At 43.4% G+C, this 26,676-nt stretch overlaps 2 protein-coding genes across 5 annotated transcripts in view; both read left to right on the plus strand.

The window, feature by feature from the left end:
* ICK (intestinal cell kinase) overlaps window positions 1-9,054 on the plus strand; it is a 47,120-nt gene extending 38,066 nt beyond the window's left edge. The window contains exons 12-16 of one of the 4 annotated variants that reach the window (XR_001917123.1): window positions 1,452-1,580; window positions 4,591-4,713; window positions 5,484-5,619; window positions 7,726-7,802; window positions 8,751-9,054. Coding sequence is in view for 2 of the 4 variants with exons in the window: in XM_018039102.1 (XP_017894591.1) it covers window positions 1,452-1,580; window positions 4,591-4,713; window positions 5,484-5,619; window positions 7,726-7,747 (410 nt within the window). In the remaining 2 variants the exon portion in view is untranslated. Of the gene's footprint in view, window positions 1-1,451; window positions 1,581-4,590; window positions 4,714-5,483 lie in introns of those variants that run through there. The other 3 variants (XM_018039102.1, XM_018039103.1, XR_001917124.1) reach the window with 3 other exon arrangements.
* Window positions 12,722-26,387, plus strand: LOC102175171 (glutathione S-transferase A4). The gene is made up of 7 exons (XM_005696428.3): window positions 12,722-12,821; window positions 13,752-13,857; window positions 19,421-19,472; window positions 21,045-21,177; window positions 22,023-22,164; window positions 24,157-24,288; window positions 25,789-26,387. The coding sequence occupies exons 2-7, from the start codon at window positions 13,771-13,773 to the stop codon at window positions 25,909-25,911; spliced, it is 669 nt and encodes a 222-aa protein (XP_005696485.1). The 5' UTR covers window positions 12,722-12,821; window positions 13,752-13,770; the 3' UTR covers window positions 25,912-26,387.

The following is a 26,676-nucleotide window of genomic DNA, read 5'->3' on the forward strand; positions in this document are numbered from 1 at the left end:
TAGCCCACTGTTCATTCACAGATTCATTCCATCAGTCAATCTGTATTGACATCATTTTGTGCCAGGCGCTGAGAATATGGTGGACAAAACAGCCAACTGGGGCCACTGGGTTGCCCATCTTCCAGGGTCTCTGTTCACATCACAGTCTATGCAGTGACTTTAGCCAGCAACCTGTAGACAGTATCCTCATCCTCATATATTCTAGTGGTGGGAGACAGACCCTAAATAAGTGCGTACACATTAGTTGCAGATGGTGACAGCGGTTGTTAAGGGTAATGTAATGGTGGCAGGGGCTGGGCCCCAGAGATTAGGAGGGAACTCCATGTGCAGAGGGATGTGAGAACAGCATGCCTGGCTGAGGGAGCAGCCAGTGCAAAGGCCAGGAGGCAGGAAAGGGCTTGGCTTGTGAGAGGCCGCATGGCCCAATCACTGTCAGGTGGAGGATGTGTTAGGACATAGGAGGCATCTTTAGGGTCTTGTAAGAAATTTGGATTTTATTTCATGAGCAACAGGAAGCTCTTGAAGGGTTGTAACTGGAGGAGTGACACGGTGTTAGCAACGTCTGTGTGCTATGTGGGCGAGGGACCCAAAGGTTGTCACTGTCATCCAGGTCGGCGCAGCGGTGCTCAGGTTGAGGGGGTGGAGTCCCAGGACAGGGGATGGAGGCCTGGCTGACTCACTGCTTCCCCCCTGCCTTCTGCCTTGATTGGGAACAGGCCTCCTAAATAGTGCCAGACCTCGTCAGGTATGGCACTGTGGCCTTAGGAGACTGGCCTGAAGGGAGACCTATTTCTTCTTGACTCTAGAGGAAGAAGAAGGATAAAGGATGGATTCAGTCTTTCTGTTCTGAAAGATGGCTGTGATGCCCGATGGCCATGGGAAGTGGGTGGTCCGGGGGTGGAGCGGGGCAGCGGTTTGTCTTGTAGCTGAGATCAAGGCAGCCTGAGAAGTGAGGGAGTCAGTGATGGTTGTTGGTAGAGACCAGAATCAGCACAGTGATGATGGTCCATGTGAGGTGAGGGGTGGAATCTCAGAATTCAGAAAGAGGCAAGCAGAGGTCTGCAGAGCTAGGCGTGGGGTTCTGGAGGGACGGAGAAGAACTTGGGCAGCTGATGGAAAGGCAGTGGTCTGCGAAGGTAGGTGAGTAGGAAGGCCATGGGGCACTGAAGCCCAGGAAGGCACCAGGAGGTCAGGACAGCAGATGTGGACAGATCTGTTGGTAGATGGTGAAGACGCTTCTGTCAGGCCACCCACCAGTGAGACAACCCGCTCACCCCAGAGACAGCATCTTTCCTCTGCCACCTATCCAGCGGCACCATCACGGTTAGCTTTTGATTGTTGAGCCATAGGAGGTCTTTGACAAATTGGACTCTGCATTCATCTCATCTCTGACATGTAGTACAAGACTGAATATAAATTTTGCATTTGAAAAAACATTTTTGCCCTATTAGGAATAAATATAAGAAACGGTGTACTCCCGAATCCAGGCAAGGATTTTATTCCACCTAATCCGTGGTCCAGTTCTGGTTTGTCTGGAAAATCTTCAGGGACCGTATCAGTGATCAGCAAAATAACTTCAGGTGAGTAATGACGTTTGCTCCCTAAATGATAAGAAGCAGGTTCTCCCGGTGTGGCTGGGTGAGTGCAGAGAGACAGGATGACAAGCTGTGGAACCATGAGGGCCTCTCTGTGTGGAAACCCTGAGCTTTTTTCCAGGCCTGTGCCCCTTTCTCTCACATGGTAGCAGGCCCTGGGGGCTTGACCAGCTCCCTCGGGCTCTGCCATCAGGAGTAGCAGGGGAGGACAGCAGAATTCCCTGGCTTGAGAGAAAAACAGTCTTACAGAGTCTGGTGGGCTTACCAGGTGGCGCTAGTGGTAAAGAACCCACCTACCCATGCAGGAGACATAAGAGACCTGGGTCTGATCCCTGGGTCAGGAAGATCCCTTGGAGGAGGGCATGGCAACCCGCTCCAGTATTCTTGCTTGGAGAATCCCCATGGACAGAGGAGCCTGGTGGGCTATAGTCAATAGGGTCATAAAGAGTCGAAGGTGACTGAAGCGACTTACACGCACACATGCACGCACAGAGTCTGGTTTCTGAGGCCCTGCTCTGTGATCTGCGACCTCTGGGTATCACAGGGTCTGCCTTGTTTTTGTCCCTTCCATCTCACAGCTCAGCCTCAGCCCAGGGCATCGCTGGAAGGTAGACAGTTTGGAAGGTGCTGCCCACGCTTTTTCAGTAGATGAAGGAATTTCAGATGCACCTCACGCAAGCAGCCCCTACCATGTGCGGCTTCTCCTTCCACATGACAAGTAAACCCCTGGGCTTCTCTTCTCTGCCTTTGTCCATTCCATGTTCATGTATTTTAAGGAGTTTGAAAGGGAAAGAAAGAACATATCCACACCCACGTACTCACCACCCAGCGTGTAAAGTCAGACTCTGCAAACACACGATTGCCTTTCCTTCCTTTGTGCCCTTCCCCTCCACCCCCAACCCTGTCTAAATTGGGTATTTATTATTTCCATGACTTTTTTTTTTTTTAGAATACAAGAAATACCTAGCATGGTTTTACATGTTTTAAAATTTATATGCATATAATCCTGGATCTCCACTCATGTTAATAATGCATTATAATGCATATATACATTAATAATATATATAGCAATTATACACACATAGAATATATTTCATATTTGTGTAGGATGACATGCAATGTATATGTGTATGATACCATTTATTATTTATACTAGAATATAACTTTTTTTAAAGTTCAGGTATAGTTGCTGATCAATATTATGTAAGTTACAGGTGTGTGTTATAGTGACTCACAATTTTTAAAGGTTATGTTCCTTTTGTAGTTATGAAATATTGCCTATATTCTCTGTCATGTACAGTATATCCTTGTGACTTATTTTATACTTAGTAATTTATACTGCTTAATCTCCTGCCCCTCTCTTGTCCCTTTCCTCTTCCCTCTCCCCATTGGCAATGACTAGGTCTCTATATCTGTCAGTCTGCTTTTTTGTTATAGTCACTGGTTTGCTGTATTTTTTATATTCCATGTGTAAGTGATAATCATAAAGTATTTGTCTTTCTCTGACTTAGCATAATGCCCTCCAAGTCCATCCATGTTGCCACAAATGGCAAGATTTTGTTCTGAGCGATTGAACTGAACTGAACTGAATATTCTATGGTATATATGTACCATATCTTTATCCTTTCATCTGTTGATGGACACTTAGAACATAATTTACTCATCCGGTCTCTTCTTGGTGAATGAACATGAAGGCTGTTGATCATTTTTAGTTAGAAAGAGTGCTGGAGTGAACCCTGTCGCCCCCTATAGGTGTGCACTTGCGACATGATCACGTTAGGTTAAAGGTTGTGCTCATCTTTGACTTCACAGATTTTGCCCAACTGCTGTCTGGCAGGGTGCAGGAGTTGTGCCGTGTCCTTGATGCCTCTTGATACGTCAAGATTGCAGATGTGTGCTCATCTGAGGGTGTGCAATGGCATCTTACCATGGCGTCAACCCGCATGCCCCACTGACTAACGAGGGTTGAGCATTTTCCCTTGTGTTTACTGACTCTGCCTTTTTTCTGTCTGTGATTTCCTTGTTCTGATCCTCTTTCCATTTTTCTTATTTAGTCACCAGAGTTGCAAAAGGTGCTTCAGCTGACCAACACAGCTCCCAATACATGAGCTCCAGACTGTTTTTTCCACTCTGCCTTAAGTAGTTGCCAAGAATGCTCTGTGTTGGGAAGACACAGAACAACTCTTCCTCTCATGTGCTCTTCCTAATGGGTCTAACTTCCTAATGGATCTGTGTTATTTGTATAACATCCTTCATTATTCCACATGCACCTTTAAGCCTTCGTAATAAGGCTCATTATAGATACTCACCCACACAACATGTATTGTTTACTTGCTATGAATAAGGCTTTCCGTGGACCCTGGAACACTAAGATGAGTAGGACCCAGTTCCTGCCCTTAAAACACTCTCAAGGCAGAAATGACATTAAAAGTGAATGTATTTAGTGAATTTTAATAATGACTAATTTTCTGGTTCTGGACAAGAATATCTCTGGTTAGAACTACTTATAATGGCTAAACAATTAACATAACCTGTATGCTAATCAATAAGAGAAACCTATATGCTGATCAATAAGAGAACAGTTAAATGAGTTATGGTTTAACCATACTCTGAAATTCGTCCATACTAACATGGAAGGCTAACTCTTCTATATTATTGAGTGGAAAAAAGAAAATTCCAGAACAGGTTAAACTGATTATTACAAACAGCAAGAAAATTCTAAATGTCTCCTTTTTTTTAACGAACCAACCCACCAGCCTCCTTGTGGGTACAGGCTATAGTCTCAACACTGCCTGTACACCTCACACCCCATCCGCCTGTCTTTCTAACAGTGTGGTGTGGTAGAACGTTCTGCTCCAAATTTACTCTTTATCCTAATGCTTTTCCCCTTGAAAATCAAAACCCAGTTCTCTGTTGCCCTGTGCCCTTGTCCTTTACCCTTGTTGGTGTCCTGTGCATGTCTTTGCAGTAATGAGCGTTTTCTTTTGCAAATCAGTTGGTTCCAGCTCTACAAGTTCTAGTGGACTGGCTGGAAACTATATCCCTTCCTTTCTGAAAAAAGAAATCAGTTCTGCTCTGCAGAGGGTCCACTTGGCACCTATTCCCGACCCTTCCCCGGGTAAGTTCTATTTGGGATTATTATTATTTGTGAATTTATTCAAAAATAGTTATTAAACAAGTGCTTTGTGCCAAACATGGTAGGCCTAGGGCCCACAAATGAAGGAGACAACAAAATTCCTTGTCCTCCTGGAACCTGTACTCCACAGACAGCAAGTAAACCAAATAAGATGCTCCACAGTGCTAAGGGGAAAAGAAAGAGGGGAGCAGGGAGCACGGGGCAGGAGTGTAGGGTGCAGACGGGCATTTTACACAGGGCGGCCGAGGGAGACCTCACTGCAGAGGAGCCATTGGGTAAAGATCGACAGGAGGTGAACAAGCAAACTCTGTATTTTGGGCTGTTAGTGCATGGGCCTGCAGGCAGAACGGGCCTGGCAGATGCAAGGAAATGGCAACCCACTTACAGTATTCTTGCCTGGAAAATTCCTTGGGCAGAGGAGCCTGAGGGTCTGCAGTCCAAGGGTTTGCAAGAGTTGGACACAACTCAGCGACTAAACCACCACAAATTCCATGGGAGAGGAGCCTGGGGAGCTACCGTCCATTGAGCCGCAAAGAGCTGGACATGACTGCGCAACTGAGCACACGCAGGAATGACACTGGTGTTTCTGGCCTGACTGCTATAGGACGAGGTTGTCCTTAATTGGGAGGGCCAACTCCAAGAACGTGGCTTCTCTTGAGCTCTGCTTTTCTGATATTTATGTCACTGAGATGCTCTTTGCTATACTTTATATGGACCCAATCAATCAGACCCACCTTTCTCTTTCCCTACAGGCTATTCTTCCTTGAAGGCTGTGAGACCTCACCCTGGGCGACCATTTTTCCACACCCAGCCTAGAAGCACTCCTGGGTTGCTGCCCCGGCCTCCAGCCGCCCAGCCTGTACATGGCAGGACGGACTGGATTGCTAAGTACGCGTCTCGGCGATGACTGTCGCGAAACCTTTTGTAGGGAACAGTAGGACCCTGTCCCTTGGTCAGCTGGTATTCCACCTGCAAGAGACTTTCAGTTGGTGGAAAAGCAAACACTTTATAGTTATTCTTCTGAACTGAGACATTTCAATATTCTTTTTTAAAGTTTTTTTTTAATATTGATTTGAATGCAGTACTTTTTTTTTGTACAAAGTTATTTTATTCTAAAACTGGGTCCCATTATTTTCTTAAACAGCAGCATTTTGTATATATGGATTATGTTTTAGCATTTTATACAGTCAACTTTGTAAGGAACTTTTTAAAGATTAATTGATTTTCCTTTGGGGTTCCAGATAATATTTTATACAGATTTTTAAAAATATAATAATATTGATGCAGTATTGCAACAGGGGTGCAATTTACAGCTACGCGATAAAGGGTTATTTCCTCAACGTGTGTGGATATTTGTGAAGTGGTTAAATTTTAAATGTGGCATATTCGGTACTTTAAGCTTTTCTGGACTGACGTCAGTGCTAGAAAACTGGCCATCTGCCGTTTCTCAATACCGTGTTATTGGTTTGACTTTTTAATACCGCTGTGATGTTCTGAAAGTACTATTACATAATTCACTTTGTTTTCTTTTTACTCCCCAGATGAAAGAACTCTAAGTAAATATTTTTAGAAATGTTTACAACACGTTTTTTGGTGGCTGGTGATAATCCAGCTGAAACCAAGCTATGCCATCACATTCTATTTTCTTCCGTTTTTGAAGTCACTTTCTATAAGTACCCATAAAAGGGAAGCTTTTGAAGCCAAAAGGTTCTCCACATAAAGGTTAACACAGTGACTTAAACTTACATCCCTGCCAAGATGCATGACCCAAAAGTAAAGTTTCAAAGTAGCACAACCCTTAGAATGTTGCATTTAGCTCAGTTCTCCAGGCCTGGCCAGAGATAGACGATGAATAATCATTGTCTACCCTCTGGTCCAATTATCAGGGCAATTTGGGGAGCAAGAAAAAAGAGATGGCAGAGGTCCCACTGGTCTGTGAAGCCACAGTTACCATATGTCAAGTGTCCATCACGTGCCACATTTAAAGAACTCTAAACCCTTGTGTAGTTTCTTTCAACAGTGAGAACTCCATTGGGCAGAGGCTGTTCCATTGAGAGGAATGTTTACAGCAATTTTGAAAAAGACAAAGCTAGTTTGGAGAAAGAAAAAGGAAGTCCACTCTGATCCACCTCTGTCAGGCACACTCGCCTCCACTCGTGATTATCCGAAAGACAAGAAAGAAGGTCACAGCCAGTGAACGTGACATCATCTCTAGAGTGCATAGACTCACTTTCTCCTGGGGCTCAAGTCACTTTTGTTTGGTTCTAGGATATAGCAAGTGGAGTCAATGAAATTGTCATTTTTGTAAGTTAAAATGTTAGGTGAAAATGAATATTGGTACTTTGATAGGGTTCAGCCTAGTAAGTGGGTAAATTTTTGTGTTGATGTATTAATAATATGTTGCAGCCCATGGTTCCCAAAGGGCCCTCACCTAAAATCAGGGAGCAATTTGTGTTTTCAAGAATGACTCAAAAAGGTACTTGACCAAGCACCATGATTGCTGGGGGCATGCGAAAAGCAAATGATGGATGTGGATTTGAGAGGTCATATTTTCCTGTTAACAAACTGGCAGCAAAGCTTCAGGAAATAAATATGTATATGTAAGCACAACTTGAAGCTGAATTTATTTCTGTATTATATTCTCATTATCTCAATCAACAGAGAATGTGTTTTCAGAGATGAGTCCTTTACTATGTGGTTAATATTTATTTCCCCTTTCTGTATTAGGAATAAAAAGTAAATTAATCTGAAAGCTTACCCACCTTGCTAGAAAGCTGGTTTAAAATCATAAATACCCTCTAGAGAACCAGATGGATTATGAATGCCATATTCTTGGTCCTCTAGCTTATGTTAAGGTCATTACATTTTAATTGAAAAACCTACTTACCTGGTTACTATACATTATAGAATTGTTTTTCTATTACTTTTGTAGTGCCTCAATGCAGAAAATATTTCTCTTTTCATACTCTTCCTCTTTCCTTTGTTTATCAGCAGACAGTTTCCCTTATTCATTTGAAAGTCAAGAAGCTGACACTGCATTGAGTAAACTAGAAGGCTGAAAAAAAAACAAGGTCAGTTCTAAAGAACTAGCAAAATCCTCTAAAGTTCTCTTTGATTCTCACCCTGAAATGGGTAAAGGATGCATTGAGCATACAAGCTGTTTACTGTAGACAGGGAAAAGTCACCAATACTTTGTTAAGTAAAAAGAAAATACTGCCTGTTGCCTGTATTCTTAGTTATTATAAGATTATAAAATCTACTACAAGACACCAAGAGGAATGATAAGTTTAACTATACCTATCCACGACTGTACCTCATGTCAGGCATAAAGTTTTATGGGACGTCAGGAGATGGTATAGTGCCCAAGGGTTCGGTGACAGTGGTTATGCCAAAGGGTACGTGTGTGAACTGCAGGGAAAGTTGCATGAGCTAAAAGCTATTCTTCATGTGATTGTTCATTTCACAGTAAGCTGCCATTAATTACTAAGCCCTCACCCAGCTCATATATGATTAAAATAGGAAGAAAACCGATTTTCTCAAGCAGTTTCTTACAGATCTCTTGCTTCAAGGACCATAAACATCTAGTAAACGGATGCTGTGTCATATTCTGGAATGATAAAAAACAATTGACTCCAGACAAGCCATGTAAAACAGAATTGTTTTTAAGTACAAATCACCAGAACTGTTGGAGTTCACAGGCACCATGTTTTCTTACGAAGTGGCATCAAGCCATTGTTTTGTGCCATTTAGGAGAGAAAAAGAATACAGGCTATATGTTTTAGCTCAGTGTGTGATCCAAAGCAATATGTTTATAAGAAAATGTTTGATGTACTAATTATTTTCTATCATTTAAAGCATACTGTAGCAACTTGTTCAAGATATGTGGTTAATTTTTAGAATTATTTTTACAATTTCCAACCAAAGTACTGTATTTTATATAATTTATTGTGAGGACCTTCTCATGGAAACCAACAGAAGACAAACTGGGGGGCAAATATCACATTAATCCGTATTATCAGTTTCTTACAGACACTGCTAATGTGAATTTTAAATGGCCTGACTAGTCTTCTGATCTTGGACATTTCAGTACTGACAGCAATTTCGTCACTTGACTTGATTACAAGGGAGCAACTAAGAATATATTTAATTATAAAGCAAATATTCATAATGATGAGAAGATAGGAGGACCGAAAACTATTTACTCAAGCCCCTTCTGAAATAAAATGTTCCTTTTTGAATAGTTCGTCCTAAGGTGTTTAAAAAGGTTAACTTTACTTAAGGAAAATTCTGCTCCAAATAAAGTTACAGTTTAAGAAAAATTGATTTGAGTGTTCTGTTTTTCTTGTTATGTTCTTCCATCAAATAATAACTACTATTTCCTAATTTGAAATTTTCATATTTTATAACTTCTTAACACCTATTAGAGTGTTTACTGCTATGAAATTGGTAGCACATACTTAGACCAGCAGTAGGAAGCGGTATTTTGCAATGTGGAGACTATTTAAATTTAGCTTTTAGCAGATTAGGTGACTAGGAATATTTTAACAAAAAGCACATCAAAACAATTGCTTGTTACTGATTTCATCATGATAAATACCTACCTTGTAATTTTCTAGTTTTCACAATACACTAACATGTACAATATAAACATGTACAGTATACACCTTCAAAAGAAGCTCATACCTTCATGAATTCCATACAGGATTCCACAGGAAATTCATTTACCAAACATTCTTTGAGTCCTTGAAAGAATTTTGAGGGAAAATGATTTACCAATCAACCTTGTATTGGTGAATCCATAGATGTGCCCTAGCCTATCAGAATACCCCCCACCTGAGTGTGTCATCACCCCATTTGTCTAGTGACCCCCCCATCTCCCCTCAGCCCTCCCTCCACCTTTTCAGATGCCCCATAGATTCAAGCTCTCAGTCATCCTTCCTGCTATCAAAGCCTGCTGTTAGAACAGCTGAGACTGAATTTAAACCATTGTGACTCTATCGTTTACTTACAAAAGCTCCTCTTAAACTGATTTTTAAAGCTTTTGATTTTTGTTAAGGCAATGTTACCTGCTACTGGGGGGAAGGGTCAAAGGCTGAGACAAGTTCCCATGGCCTCTGAATATAAATATATATATATCCAGTAGATAGAAAGACACCATGAATAAGACTATCCCAGGTTGAGAGCAACTCCAAGGGTCTCCAAGAACAGAATAATTTCAGGGGCTTCCAAGGAGCAGAATGACATAAGGGTACTTTCATAGAATGGCAGAATTATAACAGGATTTTTTTTTATTTCTCCACAAACCTGTTTAATGAGAGTCTTATGACACTGCCTTAGTTTCTCTTTCAGGTAAACAAGATTGCTAGGATGATGTAACCTCTAATTTATTAGGTTGGACATATAAGTGTCCTTTTTTCTTTCTTTTTTTTTTTTTTGGTTAAAAGAAAATAGTAAAATACCAGCAATTTGATACGGTTCAACCAATTAGAAGAAGCAGATATAGAGGTTTAACTGATCACCAAAGCTGATAATAGTGTTTTTCCTGTTTAGTTCAATGAAAGTGCATCTTTGCAGAAAGGTGAGCAGGAAAAAACTGATAAAGATCACCACCTCCAGCAGGTCTGAAAAATATGGCTTGCCTACCTATGTCAAACTGAGTAATGTCTGTGTTAAGTCAGAATTAGAAACATGAAATTGAATATATACTATTATCCCTGTGTGAAAATGACTTCCAGTTCTAGGGGTGCCCAGCTGTTCTTATTTGCTTTTCTTCTTATTTACATACTTTTTCTGGATACTTTCTTTTACTGCCAGATTAATCCATCTCAGTCCTCTCTTCTGAGTTGTCACTGGCCTCTTTCTTTAAATGTAACAAAAAAGGAATTTTATTGTTTTAGTTAAAGTATAGTTGATTCACAGTGTTATGTTAATTTCTGCTATACAGCAAAGTGCTTCAGTTATACATAATTCTTATTTACTATTCTTTTCCCTTATGGTTTATCACACGATATTGAATATAGTTCTCTGTGCTGTACAATAGGACCTCGTTTATCCATTCTATATGTAATAGCTTATATCTGCTAACCCTAACCTCCCGCTGGCCTTTCAACTGTCTAGTGACATTTACAAGTGTGTGGCTTGTGAGAATAAAAGACAAAGCCATTGATTATTATGTCCTCCAAAGCTTTATGGAGCTAGAAACCAAAGCATCATTCATTGCTTCTTTCCACAAGTGTTCTCTGAATGTCTTCTCTGCCCTAAGCATTATTCTAGGATCAGGGTATACAAAGGTACATTTTAAGAAATATGAAAACCCTCTAACCTGTTGGAATTTACATTCTATCAAAATTCCAGATAGATAACAAGATATATAGTATAGTATATGACAATAAATGTTACGAAAAGTAAACAAGAAGGATGGAAAAGAAAGCGTGTGTGCTTAGGGAGAGGGCATCAGTTTAGACTTCTCTTCCTCCCATCCACCCCCTTAATATCTTACCTTTTCTTACCTATCTTCTTCTAATTTATGATGCTACTGTAATACACACGGATATTTCCAGGTTTCTCTTTCACCACCCTGAACAGTCTCAATTCACTCTCCCTGTTTTTGCCAGAGAAATCTACAGAAAATGAATCTGATCTTGTCAGTTGCTGTAATTGATCAGCAGCACAGGCTTCTCAAGCCAGGTATTTTCAAGAACCCCTCCTGGGTGAAAACAATAATCAACATTTTTAGTCTGCGAAGGCAATGGCAGCCCACTCCAGTACTCTTGCCTGGAAAATCCCGTGGACGGAGGAGGAGCCTGGTAGGCTTCAGTCCATGGGGTCGCTGAGGGTCGGACACGACTGAGCGACTTCACTCTCACTTTTCACTTTCATGCATTGGAGAAGGAAATGGCAACCCACTCCAGTGTTCTTGCCTGGAGAATCCCAGGGACAGGGGAGCCTGGTGGGCTGCCGTTTATGGGGTCGCACAGAGTCGGACACGACTGAAGCGACTTAGCAGCAGCAGCATAGTCTGCGAAATAGGAGAGGCTGCCTCAGGAAACAAGAAATAGTCCTTTTGGAGGCATATATTTTTAACCTTAAAATTTGTGTGAATTTTTCTATAATAATTTTGATAGTCTTAAAATATTTTTTAAAGTTCCAGGTTAATTACCACCCAGATTATAGTTTTCGCCCCACTGACACCCCTATCCCAAGGCCTGCACTTCCTAGCCTGTGGATTAAATCAGTTTTGTCGAAAGTGTAGGAAATGAAGAGGCTCAAGAAGATTCACTGAGTCAAGGAAGAGGAGATATGAGGAATAAATAAAATATATACAAGTATGTGTATGTATATAATGTAATAGATTATAATTAATTTAATTGTAGAATTGTCAAAAGAAAGGCAGACTGCCACGTGCAGCGCCTCATTTGGATGTGTCTGGAGTCTTGGAAGCTTGACTACCCTACGTTCTCCTACAAATGGACCTTGAGAGCTTGTTTGGAGGTTCTAGCAGGGGAGCGCAGCTACTCGTATACCCTTGACCGAAGACCGGTCCTCCTCTATCGGGGATGGTCGTCCTCTTCGACCGAGCGCGCAGCTTCGGGAGGGACGCACATGGAGCGGTGAGGGAGGAAGGGGACACCCGCCTAGCCAGCCAGATCAGCCGAATCAACCCTGGCGATCAATGGGGTGACAGATGTCGCAACCAGATCGCCCTCACATCCGAAAAGCTGAGGTAGTGCACGCAGTATATAAACTACAAGAAATTTCGATCTTTATGCATGTGTCGACTTTCTCATTGCTTTCTAAATGTCGGATCTCTAAGTTATATCTTAAACTAAGGTTCAAACCTAACTAACACTTAAAAATTATTCCCTTAAATTGCAAAAATTGCTATTAAAAAGGGCTTGATTTGGAGTTGTTTGCGTATTATCCAGCATGCCTTGCAGATGGGTGGAGCATGCTAAATATTGCCGTCTCTATTGGTGAAATATTCTGGAGCCTCGCCTACCGAGGGCGCCTCGGACCGCCCACTGGTCCCCGGGCTGCAGACCGCTCGCTGGGCGGCTTTGTGCGGTTCTGGTCACTCCAAGTGGAGCCAGGTCTGTCTCCCTCTTGTCACTCCCACCTCCCCTTCCCCCCTCTTTTTGTTTCTCCTGGCTCCGAGTCTCTCACGCTCCTTCCCCATCCTGGAATCACCCCTGCATTCATCCTATCTCTGTCTCCCTCCTGCGGCCCTGTCCCTGTTGGGGCAGACAGGAACCCCCTGGGTTGGGGTTGGGGTTGGGGGTCTTGCTTGGTCGGCGTGCGTTCCCTTATTAACCCGCCCTGTGCAGTTCAGAGCCCTGGGTGGAAGGCTCTGATGGTCTCCCAGCGCGGACTGAGCGGCCGCGCGGAGCGGTAAGAGCCTGTCTCCGGTGCCGAGCGGTGGCCTGGGCGCAACAAGGGCCTGGGGGCTTCTGTCCAGGCGGGGCGGGGGTGTGCAGGGCCCGGGGCCACTACCTCGGGCCTGCCCGCAGACGCACGTCTTGCAGACAATAGTGTGAGGCTCGAATCTGATGCGTGTGAAAGTGAATTCTTGCAGAGGTTCCATGGGTGTGGACGTCTCCTCCGCGATCCTTGGTCTGGCCTGTACAGGCGGAATTTGGGAAATCTCAGATTTTCAAGGTCAAAGTATATGATGTTCTGATTCTGTGAAGTCCTGTGCTGCTAGCCCAAATGTCTTTAACAGGAAATAGCCCCCCGCTTTCCATGATCCAGAATAATAAATCATAAAGCTATGAAACTATTTGAAAGGCAAATGTGGTGGTTGTTTTTTAAGGTTTTAAAATGGTGGTCTGTTTTTACTGATTGAGGGAAAACGCAGTTTAAAAACAAAAAACAAAACCCCCACAAAATCCCTCCTCCCCCAACCCCCACAGAACCCCCCCAGTTTGTCAAAACCCTTAATATTCAGTTAGCCCCTGAATACTGGGCTGAGAACGTGAAATTGGGGCTGTTCTTTTGCGAGGAGTGCTGCGTTTGTATTTCAGAAAACCTGAAAAGGCCGTGATGGCCACGAAACCCAAGCTCCACTATCCCAACGGACGAGGCCGGATGGAATCTGTGCGATGGGTGTTAGCTGCTGCCGGAGTCGAGGTACCCTAGCTATACTGGTGTTTCTGCACAGATTTGTCTTATAATGTTGAGCTCTGTCCTCTCCCAGTAATATTACAGACCTGCTTCAGTGAGTCAGAAGAGTCCTTCCTCTCAAGAATTTTTCTTTTTCTAAATGGAGTGTAGTTGATGACATTCTGTTTTACTTTCGCCTAATCATTTGCTTCTGACGTAGCACCAGTAAATATTTATAATGAGGAAAACAGGCATGAACCTGCAATTTGCCAGTTACACCCAGAACTTGGTGACCATAAAATCTCTAGGTTTAGGTTTGTTTCCTATTTACTTGAGTGGCTTCAGGCTTGAAGCCCCTGCATGTCCCTATGCTTTGGCCCACAGTGGTTTTGGTCTTGTTTTTGCTCCCTTCTTGGAGCTGCTTCTTGATAGAAACATAAAACAGGTATTAGTAGTCACGATTTGGGTGCGTGTCTGTGGTTGTGCCTGGGGCCCTTTGTGGAAGTAACTGCTTGTCGAATGCCCCTCATTCTGAATTTGATGGATTTGCTCTCATTTTAACCTGTTCCCCTCTTCTCTGTTTCCTGTAAACTACTAATTGGATCCAGAAGTCTGATCAAATCCAGGCTCCTTTTCCTCCTTCTGTCTCTTTTTTTATTTCCTTGCCAGACTGCAGCAAAGGTGGTAGTATGGACATATTTCTCTTATGCGACATCACAGGCACGTGACGTCAGCCTGTCTCATTTTCAGCGTTGCTGAATGTGATCATTGTGTTTCTATGACATCAGCCTGTCTCGTTTTCAGCGTTGCTGAGGGTGATCATTGTATTTCCGTGACATCAGCCTGTTCCCACAGTATGAAGTTTTCCTCTGTTACCTTTTCAGCGACTGTCTTTGCAGCCTTGATCATCACCGTTGTTAGGGGTTACAAAACGGTGATTTTTCTATTTCTGTTATTTCACCTAAGTTTACCTGTGATTCTCTTATAAAGAGTATTTGTTCACTGGTTATGTTCTTAATTACTTTGAAGCACATTACAGTTCACTTAAGAAAAGCAGGATAAATGCTTGATTCTTTCTCTCTGTCAATTTTCAGAATAATGAGTCATTACCCTACCAACCTCCAAAGGTGATAAATGAAGATAGTTGGGTTTGGGGTTTTGTTTTTTATTTGTTGGTTTGGTTAGGCTTTGCTTTCCTTGCTTGTCATTATATTTCACCACACAGCATTTTACAGTTTTCTAAGTTAGTTGATACCATTTTTATATGCAGATTCTGATTTCTGACTTGAGAAGTTGGAAGGTCTGATGCTCCTGGGGCCTCATTTTCATAGGGCAGCCGTTGCTGACTCTAAGAGGGTCAGCCCCTACAGATGGACCTTTCTAGTTTACGTAGTCTCCACCATTCCCTATGATTCAGAACACTTTCTCTAGTTGTGTTAAGAAGAGAGTGCAACAGTTCTTGATCCCTTGACTTGCGTCTGTTCAGCTTGTTTATGTCACCTGTCTAACCCTGTGGGCTTCTGAGCTTGCAGTTGTTGTCTTGTGTGTGTAGATACTGGAAGCCCGTGTCTGAATCCCTTCCTCCCTAGCTTCATTCTGTGCTTCCTACTCAGCTGTGGGTCAGGATTCTTGGTTACAGTCATAGCAACCCAACCCTAAGTAAGTTAAATAGAAGGGAACATGGGTCCTATGATCTACCTCCCCCGGACCAGGCAGGCAGGTAGTAAGTACTCTGGAGAGTACTTACTTAGCCCAGCGTGGGGCGTGGGTCTCAAGTCCACTCTGACCAGGTTCTCTAACCAGGAGAAAGACTGGCCTCCCTCGTGAGGGCTGACCACGTGGTTTACTTGAGCAATGCCCCAGAGTTGGTACCGGGGATCCCTCCCATGTCTGTGCCCAAAGGCATTTTCAGCCACATCTGTGTTCAGTCAGATCTTCAATAGGCGGGAGAGCTGGGTGAGTTCATGATTTCCAGGGTCACAGTGTCAGGTAGAGCCTGACGTGTAAAGCACGCACATCCCAGTAACCAGGTGTCTCACACCTGCTGAGAGGCAGCCTGGCCTAATTGCAGGAGTCAGCATCTTCCGACGCATACTTGGTTTGAGTCCTCAGACCCTGCTGTGTGCTGGATGCTGCATCTTGGCTGCTTGGACCTTCATTTGCCCAAAGACCCCCCACACCCGGTCAGATCCTCCTTGTGAAGAGGAGGAATGAACAGTGTAAAAGAGAAGACATAAAGAGACACAGATGCATAAAACAGCCCTTTGGACTCTGTGGGAGAGGGCAAGGGTGGGATGATTTGGGAGAATGGCATGGAAACATGTATAATATCATATGTGAAACGAATCGCCAGTCCAGGTTCGATGCATGATACAGGATGCTCGGGGCTGGTGCACTGGGATGACCCAGAGAGATGGCATGGGGAGGGAGGTGGGAGGGGGGTGCAGGATGGGGAACACGTGTACACCTGTGGCGGATTCGTGTTGATGTATGGCAAAACCAATACAATATTGTAAAGTAATTAGCCTCCAATTAAAATAAATAAATTTATATTAAAAAAATAACAAAAAAAAAAAGAGAGAGAAGACATGAAGGCCACACACTCCTCATTCAGGACTTCTGGGCAGTTCGCTCAGAAGAAGAGGGTGTGTGGAGAGGGAGGGAGTGCATGACGTGGATGGGGGCACTTCTCCAGAGGATCCCCTGGGGGACCAGCACCCCGTCAGGGAACAGAGACCACTGATTGTGTGGACAGAAACTGCACACTGTCTGTCCTTACAGCCCCGGGGCAGCCCCCAGACAGTCGCCAGCTCCTCTAAGCTCCGCCTCGTGCGCTTTTTACCTTCCTCCGTCTCCCTTCTCTCTCATCTCCTGTTCTGGTGCCAGTTTCTTCTTACAGACCAATAGTTTTATAAAGTTTGACACGAGAGGGTTTCTCTAGTGAGAGAGAGCATGCATTTTGTTACATGTTTCCAGGAGTCAGAAATCAGAATTGGAACCATTTGGAAGGAATTTTAAAAAAATTTTTATTGAAGTATAGTTGATTTATACTATTTCAGGTGTACAGCAAAGTGATTCAGTTATATTTTTGAGATTCTTTTCCAATATAGGTTATTACAAGATACTGAATGTAGTTCTCTGCACTATACATTAGATCCTTGTTGTTTATCTATTTTGTATATCTGCTAATACTACTAATATTTTGTATATCTGCTAATCCCAAATTCCTAATGTGTCCCTCCTGCGCCCTCTTCCTCCACGCTGGTAAACTATAAGTTTGTGTACTATGTCTGAAAGTCTATTTCTATTTTATAAACAGGTTCATTTGTGGCATTTTTTTTTTCAAGATTTCACATATAAATGATGTCATATGATATTTTTCTTTGACTTACTTCATTTAGTATGTTAATCTCTAGGTCCATCCATGTTGCTTGGAAAGGCTTGTTTTTCTTTAATGTACATTCCCGGTCTCTCCCAGCTACTGGAGGTGGATCTTTGAGGGATGGGCCTGGGGTCTGGCACATACACACGGTTTCTCATGTGCTTTATACATGATCAGGGTCATAAGAGTGTGAGAGCAGTGGTGCAGTAGAAACACCTTGGCCTCACAGCTGACCGGCTGGGTGTTTGGACAAACGCCCAGAACATTCTTACCCTGAGGCTACTGCTTCCTGGGCCCCAGATGGAGTGCCTCTAGGGGCACCGAGGCCCTCTGCTCACACAGGAGGGCTGGGAATAGGAGAAGCCGTGCCTTCACGCCGTCATCTTGATGCCCGTCTGGTCGACTAGGTGAGGTAGAGGAAAGAATGGCCAGGTCTGTGCTACGGCTCTGTCCTTCCTGGGATGGCATGGGGTGAGGGGCGGCGCAGGGCGCAGGTTCGACTGGGAACCACCCAGGGACTTGGGGCCTCGGTGGGCATGAGAAGGACATCAGTGTATTCGAGCGAGCTGTATATGTCACAAGAAAAGGGACTTTCCAGTGTTTCTTTTCCTCCCAAACTTTTAGTTTGGAAACTTTAAAACCTACAGAAAAGCTGTAATAGTAAAATGGATACCTTTCAACTAAACTCACCAGGTGCTAACATTTTCCTGTTTGCCTCCTTCCTTCTTCTGTCTCTGCTTTTTTAATTCTTATTCATTTGAAAGTAAGTTGCAGACATCAGCGTGTGTCTTCCTGTTAAGAAAAAATAAAATTGTCCCCATAACTGTAATAACATTGTCACAACTAAGGAAATAACATCAGTTTTACAACATCTTATATACAATCCAAATTCAGAAGTTGCCTCTTGTGCCGCAAATGTCTATATAACTGTTCAATGTATCTCTTTAGTAGTTATAACTACCACTCCCCCATCCAAGATCTAATCAAGAGTTAGACACTTGGTGGTTATGTCTCTAGTCGCTTTTCATCTAGAGCAGAATCTACATTTTGTTCTTTTCTTTCATACTCTTCACTTAACAGAGAAGGAATGTGTGAAGGAGGGATTGAATCTCTTGCATGAATTTCTGCCAAGAGAAATAAAGACTCAGTAATGTGACTTGGAGGCCAAATGGCCTGGAGAATTTTCAGAGGCGGTTTACCTGGCTACTGTCGAATCCCTTGTAAATAAAGATTTGCCCTTGAGAGCAGGGCTCATGCTTTCAGTCGGGAAGTGGATGGATGTCTAGGAAGCGGGAGCCAGACAAGTGATGAAGACCACGGAGCGGGAGCCACAAAAGCAGAAAGTCTGTCCCCCCCAACTGGCTTCCAAACCTGCCCATCCTGGAGGAGCTCGAAAACAACAGTTCTGTAGGTTGGAAAGAGTGCAGACCATTTGTGTACTGCAGAGTGTCGCACGTTCTGGATTCGCCCCCGTTTCACCTTGCAGCTCCGTCCAGGTTGAATTCGTTGGGATGCTGTTTCTGCAGTGTCGCTGTGTCTTCACTGTCACAGCAGGGAGCATGGGATGCCTCAGGGTGGCCCCAGTGGGGAACTGAGCTTGACCACTTGGGTAGGTGGGTGGTGGGATTCCCACATCTGCAGAGACATTTTTTCCTGGTCATAATAAGTAACCTGCAGGATGATGCTTTGTGTGAATATTCTATGCCCAATGACCCAACGATTTCAGCATCTTGATCCTTATCAGAGTCAGTTATTACATTATAGGGTGAAAATTGGTGATTTTCTAATTTTATTGTTAATTAGGAACAATTCTGCATTAATTAGTGCTAATTCTGGAAAAGAGAGCCTTCTTTCTTCCTTTTTTTGAATCATCATTTATGGACACAAGGATTTTTTTGGTTGATGATATTCTCATCTGTGCCTGATATCACTTGAATTGTCCCAAATGTGGCTAGGGAAGCCCTCTTGGGTAGGGTCCCACGTGTCTTTGCCTTTGACATATATCTGTTAGTTTTTGAGTATTTCCTTACTTTTTGACATAACAAAATCAACTTTTACTCCTGGGAGCCCAAGGATATTTAGAAACCAAGATATGGGTACTGAGTATGTTCTCCTGTTCTTCGGGCAGTTTAACTTGGTATTTTTGGTCCTAAAACCGTAATGACATTTCCCTTCTTTTTTTTGGGGGGGGTGTCTTTTTTAATTTAGTTCGATGAAGAATTTTTAGAAACAAAAGAACAGTTGCAGAAGTTGCAGGATGGTGAGTATAAAAGTGTATTACTGTCGATAATGCTGATTTTTTAAAGAAACGATGTTTAAGTGGAAGGACAAAGATCCAGCTGACACTAAACATCCAGAACAATATCCTAAAACCAGACAAGCAAGAGGGAACAGTGGCCGAAATTGCTAGAAAGTCACTTGATTTTCAGTAGTTCTATAAAAGCCAATCAAAGGGGGAGTAGTTCTTCCCTCTGTCCACTGGGCAGCCCTTCTCCATCTCTCTCTCCTCCCCGACCTTCCTCCACCTTTACCCCTCTTTCTTCCACTCCCTCATCCCTTCCCTCCTCAATTTCCACCTCCTACATATTACCTGAGGCATCTGCTTTGAAGTGTGCAGATAAAAGTCCCCGCATACACTGGGCTGCTTTCTCAAGTAAGTACCAAACAGATGAGACAGCAGTGAAAGGCCTGCCTTTAACTCCTGGTCACACCCTCCCTCCACACCCAGACCTCTGTAAGCAGCCTCCTTCCTTGCCATCAGAAGGGTCCTGAGGTCCAACTCAAGGATCCCTGGAGAGGTACCAGCTCGGCAGGGCTGTGATGTCTCCATCATGAGTGACACTGCGCATGTGCTGAGTATTCATCTGCCCTCAACCCGCCTCAAGCCCTCCAGGACTGGGCTGTGTGCTATACTTGTGACTGTTCCTGGGGTTTGCTGTAGGTAAAGTGTTTGAGACAGTCTTCTTGAAGAAAGTAAGGGGTGGCTTTCTGACCAGTGACTGCGTATTTGGCAGTAGGTGGGCTGTGGCAGTGGATGCCTATACGTTAGTATCAGTCGGTGTCTTGGGTTTCGTCATCAGACTGAAAGTGACACAGTCATAGACATTCTACGCGGATGGGTTGTTTTGTTCTGCGCTGGCCATTGCAGGAGCCGCCAGCCACATGTGACTCCTGAGCACTTGTGCCCATGGGGACGAAGGAAGTGACTTGTAAATTTTTCAAAAGTTTTAGGACTTTGCTGGTGACTCAGTGGTTAAGACTCTGCACTTCCACTGCAGTGGGGCTTGGAATCAATCCCCACTCAGGGAGCTAAGATTCTGCATGCCCCATGGCACAGGCACAGTTAAAATAATATTAAGCTTTAAAATTTTTAATTGATTTAGAGTTCCCTGGTGGCTTAGTGGTTAGGATTCTAGGCTTTCACTGTTGTGGGCCCAGGTTCAATCCCTAATCAGAGAACTAAGATCCTGCAAGCTGCATGCCTCAGCCACACACAAAAAATAACTAAAAAGTTCAATTTAAATTTAGGCTCAACTATACGCATGTCACTACTGGCTACCGTATTGGCCAGCACAGCTCTGTAAAGAGATGTCTTCACTGTGTTACCCCTCACCCTTTACACTGAGACTAAGTGTTTTTCTTGGGGTGAAAATTGAAAGCTTTATGTCCATGCTAGTTTTAAGTCTTGTTTTATGGCCAAATCAGCACCCCTGAATGAAGTTGGAAGAGTTTTACACTATTTCTTAAGGCTGTGGCCCCATTCAGCAGAGCATTTTTCGAGGGATGGGGGAAAGGAGAGAGAGCACTTCTAACTCTAGGCTTCTGTTCCCAGGTAACCACCTGCTGTTTCAGCAAGTGCCAATGGTTGAAATTGACGGGATGAAGCTGGTGCAGACCCGGAGCATCCTCCACTACATCGCAGACAAGCACCATCTCTTCGGCAAAGACCTCAAGGAGAGAACCCTGTACTGTGGCTCCTCCGGAGTGTTCTCAATTGTACCTCTACCAATGCTTAGCTCATTAGCCATCCTCCACAGCCCCCTGGTTCACCGCATGGCCTATATCATTAGTGCAAACAGGGAACAAACCTCCAGAAAGGTCATCAAGACCACTTGGAAAGTCAGTACAGAGAGTCTGAGTAAAATGAGAGGAAAGGATTGAGTTCGGATATTAGAGATTGTGTCTGGGGTGTGGTGCAGGTTTCAACATCCTTAAATGCTTTGATATTATTTTTTTTTACCATTCTTGCAAATCTATTATCATTGAGTATTAGGAATCGGAAGCTGCTATGACATTCAAGGCCCAGAATACTGTGCACTGGCTTATAATTTGAACTCAGAGCCTGGTCTTTGTACCTCCTGGATCATGCCCCTGGGCAAAGTGTTAGGCTCCAGTGTCCTGATGGGGTTACTAATAGTGTATTCCTCATAATGCTGTAGGATTCAATGAAATGTTAGGTGTAGGGTATTTAGGACCACTCCTCGTACACACCGAGTATTCTGTAAATGGTACCCACTATTTTTACAAATGTGAAGTTGTACACATCCTGAGCATGGGTGCTGGAGTGAGGGGCCAGGAGAAAGGACATCCATAACTCCGGTACTTCAAGATTTGTGATGGGTTTCTCTGAAGAAGTTTTCTGATTTATAACTAGAGTTGACTTTGCATCTTTGCTGTTAAGGGACAGGTGGAGATGAATGTTTCTTGATACTTAAGTAGCCCGAGCTGTAAGAGCAAAGCACTCTGGATATTTAGCTGTGGGAGCCAATGAGGGGCCACTGAGAAAATGCTTTTTGTATGTGTTTTGAAGGATTGACATGTATGTGGAGGGGACCCTGGATCTTCTGGAACTGCTTATCATGCATCCTTTCCTCAAACCGGACGATCAGCAAAAGGAAGTGGCTAATATGGCCCAGAAGGCTATAATTAGATACTTTCCCGTGTTTGAAAAGGTAGGTGACAGCGAAGCCTGTGAAGACAGCATCACTAGACCACAAAACACCCCTCTTCTGCTCAGGCAGAGTAAAAGCTGAGCCCTGCTAGACCAGCCTCCTGGGTTCCAAAGAGCTGACAGTTGCGTCAGCACAAAGCCAGCATGTCCTGGAGCCTCCCCAACTCTTCCAGAGTCTTCCATGCTCTCTGGCAAAGATGCAGGCTCACCCCTGTGTGCACTGTCATTGCTTGCCTTTGCCAGGGGCCACCCTGTACAGGACACGCACAGAAGAGCAGAAACCAGCTCCTTCATCCCTTCTTTCGTTCCATCCTACTTGATAGTTGCATATGAAGAGAAGAACCGTGGCTGTTTTATTTCTCTTCCCTTTTGTTCTCTTTTGTTGTCTTCCTTGTCTCACTTCTGTTTTTTTGAGCTTCACCTCCTCCTCTCTTTTCCTCAGTGGAGAAGGATTATTTTAAATGCCTCAGTTAAAAAACAAGAGCACGTAAAAGCCGGGAATTGGCAGATTTCCTCTGGCCATTGACGTGGAAGTAGATAAGAAGGAAGAGAGGTACTTTCTGAGCGTTTCTGTCCTTGGTTTCATGGTCTCTTGCCTGCAGGAGCTTTGTGAATGTAAATATGATGATGCAGAAATGGGCTGTGGTGAGGGAGGAACAGGTGTCTCGGATAAAGGCACTGCCAGCTTCTGTCTCCCTGTGAGTCAGACTACGTCAGAACTCTGCCAAACATACGAGCTAAAAGTTATTACTTTCTTATTTATTTAGTTATTTATGGCTGCACTGGGTATTTGTGGCTGCACACCAGCTTTCTGGGGTTGCGGTGAATGAGGGCTACTCTCTAGGTGTAGCATGGGGGCTTATCATCATGGTGGTTTCTCATGTTGCCGAGCAGGAGCTATAGGGTGCGTGGGCTTCAGCAGTTGAGACACGAGGCCTCAGTTGCTCCGCAGCATGTGGAAACTTCCCAGACCAGGGATCAAACTTGTGTCCCCTTCATTAACAGGCAGATTCTTACCCACTGGTCCTGTTACCTTCTTTTTACATGTAATGAAATAGAAACACAGAGAGACTGGGTGACATGCCTAAGGTGGGAGCCGGGACTGGAACTCCGGCCTCTGACTACAGTTCTAGACTCTCTGTCTTTCTCCAGTCTGGCTCCAGTCACTGTTTGATTTGGAATCGTCTTAGAGTCCCTCTCTCTCTCTCATACACACACAGGCAGGCACATACACATATCTGCAAAGGGGCTCTCCCCTAGTCTCCCCCTGTTCCTTGCTTCTTTCTAATCGCCATCTATTCCTATGAATCTCTGCGCCTAACCCTCAGTATGGGAGTCAAGATAAATTCTCATTCTTCTAATTTTCTTGGTCTTGAAAGTGAAGTGAAAATGTTAGTTGCTCCATCGTGTTTGACTCTTAGCAACTCCACAGACTAAGCCTCTGTCCATGGGATTCTCCAGACAAGAATACCGGAGTAGGCAGCCATTCCCTTCTCCAGGGGATCTTAGAAGATGTTAAAGGAAGCCTGCTTTTTTTATTTACTGTTGTGTCTAGTTTACAACTGTGAGTCCTGACAGTCGTAGAAACACAGAACTGGGAAATGAGATTAGACTCCTTGGACAGGACCAGTGGCTTACTTCTTACATCCTTCCCACCATCTCCTGAATGCGTGAGGACTAATTCTTTTCTGTAGACACGTTTACAGCTGTATCCTTTTAAAGCACCAGATGCTAAATCCAGAATTAATACTTCCTTCTGCTTTTCAGGGTCTCATTCTGTTATAAAGTAGAGACCTATGGATGCTGTCATTTCTACACCTTCTTTTTGCTGATTCTCTCTTAGGGAACTTCCTCTTAATTGATGTTATTTGTAAAAAGATAAAAGAAAAAGGCCATGGTTTCAGCTCTTCTCAGATGCTGCACTGATTCCACAGCTATATTAGTTTCCCCATGTCGACTATTGTAACCGATATAAAACATTTATACCCTGCAGGTTTTACGGGGTCATGGACAAAGGTTTCTTGTTGGTAATCAGCTGAGTCTTGCAGACATAATTCTACTCCAGACCATTTTGGCTCTAGAAGAGAAAATTCCTAATATCCTGTCTGCCTTCCCTCACCTCCAGGTAAATAAACTAATGTTTTAGAAGATTGACCCACAACTCTTGGGCCGTCCTTCAATGTCTGTTGATTGACTGGCTCTGTATTTGTATGTGTATGTAATTTTTTTGGTTCTCATTATGGTGGTGGTGGTGTGCAGTCTCTAAGTTATGTCCAACTGTTTTGTGACCCCATAAACTGTACCCCGCCAGGTTTCTCTGTCCATGGGATTTCCCAGGCAAGAATACTGAAGTGGGTTGCTATTTCCTTTCCTTCTCCAGGGCATCTTCCAGATCCGGGGATCAAACCTGCTTCTCTTGCACTGGCGGGCAGGTTCTTTACCACTGAGCCATCGGGGAAGCTAGATTCTAGTTACTAAAATGAAGCGAAAGTACAGACTTGAAATTGGTTTTCTGGTTCCCAGGCCCTTAGAGCTGAGCAGTTTTTTACACATGAAACAAGTTGTCTCTTGATTTTGCTGCATGACTACACTCTTGGAACAAATTCCATACTAGAATTTTTGTTAATATTAGTGACATGTGTGAATACTTCTGTAAACATGCTTAATTAAGGCTGTGCTTTGTACACAGGAGACATTTGGTAAATAGTAGCTTTTTAAATAAATGACCTCTTTATTTTGAAAGATTTTATTAGAGTAATTATAGACAATGGATGTTCAGTTCCCATATAATTTAGAATTTTTACCAGATCTAATGGATTTTTCCTCTCAATTACTGAAAATTGTTAAGATTTGACTCTATGAATGAAAACAGATTTTTTTCCTTCCATTGCCATTTACATGAATATCTGGTGTCTGAACCCTAGGCTACAAAAATGCAACTGGCCTTCTTCCACACATAGCTGGAAAGAGAATTCATTTGTTAATAGGAGTAAAAATGTCCAAGGAAGCTGAACCTTAAAATGTAACTTGTAATGTCTGATGAATTTTAAAAGTATTTTTATTTAAACTTTTTTCTTAAGCAATACATTTGAGGTACTTCTCATGTCTTTTTTGTGCTGCTTCTTTTTCTCTTTAAGCAAGTATAATCCCATTCTAAGATCTTTTTTATTTTGCTCTGAAAAGAGTTGACATCGTGGTGTCGATTTGCATAAAGCCTGGTCTAGATCCCAACCACTGTGGCAGAAATTGTAAATAATCATACCAACAGATAGCCGCTCAACAGATGTTGGATTATGGCTCTGTTTGGATGCCTGTAACAGATACTTATTGCAGACATTTTGACGGGCCATTTTGCAGCACCTTATGTTCATAGAATGGCTCAGCCAGTAAAGAATCCACCTACGGTGCAGGAGACCTGGGTTTGATACCTGGGTTGGGAAGATACCCTGGAGAAGGGAATAGCTACCCACTCCAGTATTCTGGCCTGCAGAATTCCATGGACTGTGTAGTCCATGGGATCGCAAAGAGTCAGACACGACTGAGCAACTTTCAAGTTCAAGTTCAATTTTCATAGAAACAAACACCTTTGCTTTTATCCTTGAACTTTTGCATTTTCTCTTTTCAGGAGTACACAGTGAAAATCAGTAATATCCCTACAATTAAGAAGTTCCTTGAGCCTGGCAGCAAGAAGAAGCCTCCCCCCGATGACATCTACGTGAGAACCGTGTACAACATCTTCATGCCGTAGGACAGCAGTACAGCTGTGAGTGAGCACTGCCCCCGGAGACTGCTGTGTCCGCAGTAGTGTCTTAATTGAAGCCAGGCTGCCGTGATCCAGCTCTGTCGTGGTGCTGTGTATATTGTTCCTAAGTTGATCTTTCATGTCCTGATATCTCTTTGAGAAACATCCACCTGTTTTTTTGGTCCAGTGAGTGAGTGTTACAGGACCTCTTCTGAAAAATTTTTGGAGAGGTCAGCCTTTAAGTTAGATCTGCTCTGTCTGTTCATTTCCTGGTACAAGGATAGGTAGAACCCTTGTATCGTCTGTCCTCTGAGCTTTTGTCCTCTCCTTATCCCATTCTCAACCCCCTCCAGTATCTTCCTGTTTTTAGTGTCTAATAACAATGGAGTTTTTACTAGATAGCGAGTAACTCTCCTCTGAGCTATAATAGATCTGTGGTAGTGACTTTGATATTCACTAAAATAAAGGATTTACAAATCATTGCCCTGCTGCTAGAATTTTTAAGTTAATTTTTAAGTTAAATTATTTGGAATATATAATGCATTCACATGGTTCAAAAATCAAAAATATACAAAAGGCTGTACAAGAACTTCCCTGGTGGCCTAGTGGTTAAGAATCTGCCTACCAATGAAGGCACAGATTTGATCCCTGGTCCCGGACCTAAAATCCCACATGTCATGGAGCAACTAAGCCCACTCACCACAAGTACTGAAGCCTACGTGCTCTAGAGCCCATGCTCCACAACAAGAGAAGCCACCTCAGTGAGAATCT

This window comes from Capra hircus, chromosome 23, assembly GCF_001704415.2.
Source record: "Capra hircus breed San Clemente chromosome 23, ASM170441v1, whole genome shotgun sequence".
Classification (NCBI taxonomy): Eukaryota; Metazoa; Chordata; class Mammalia; order Artiodactyla; family Bovidae; genus Capra; species Capra hircus.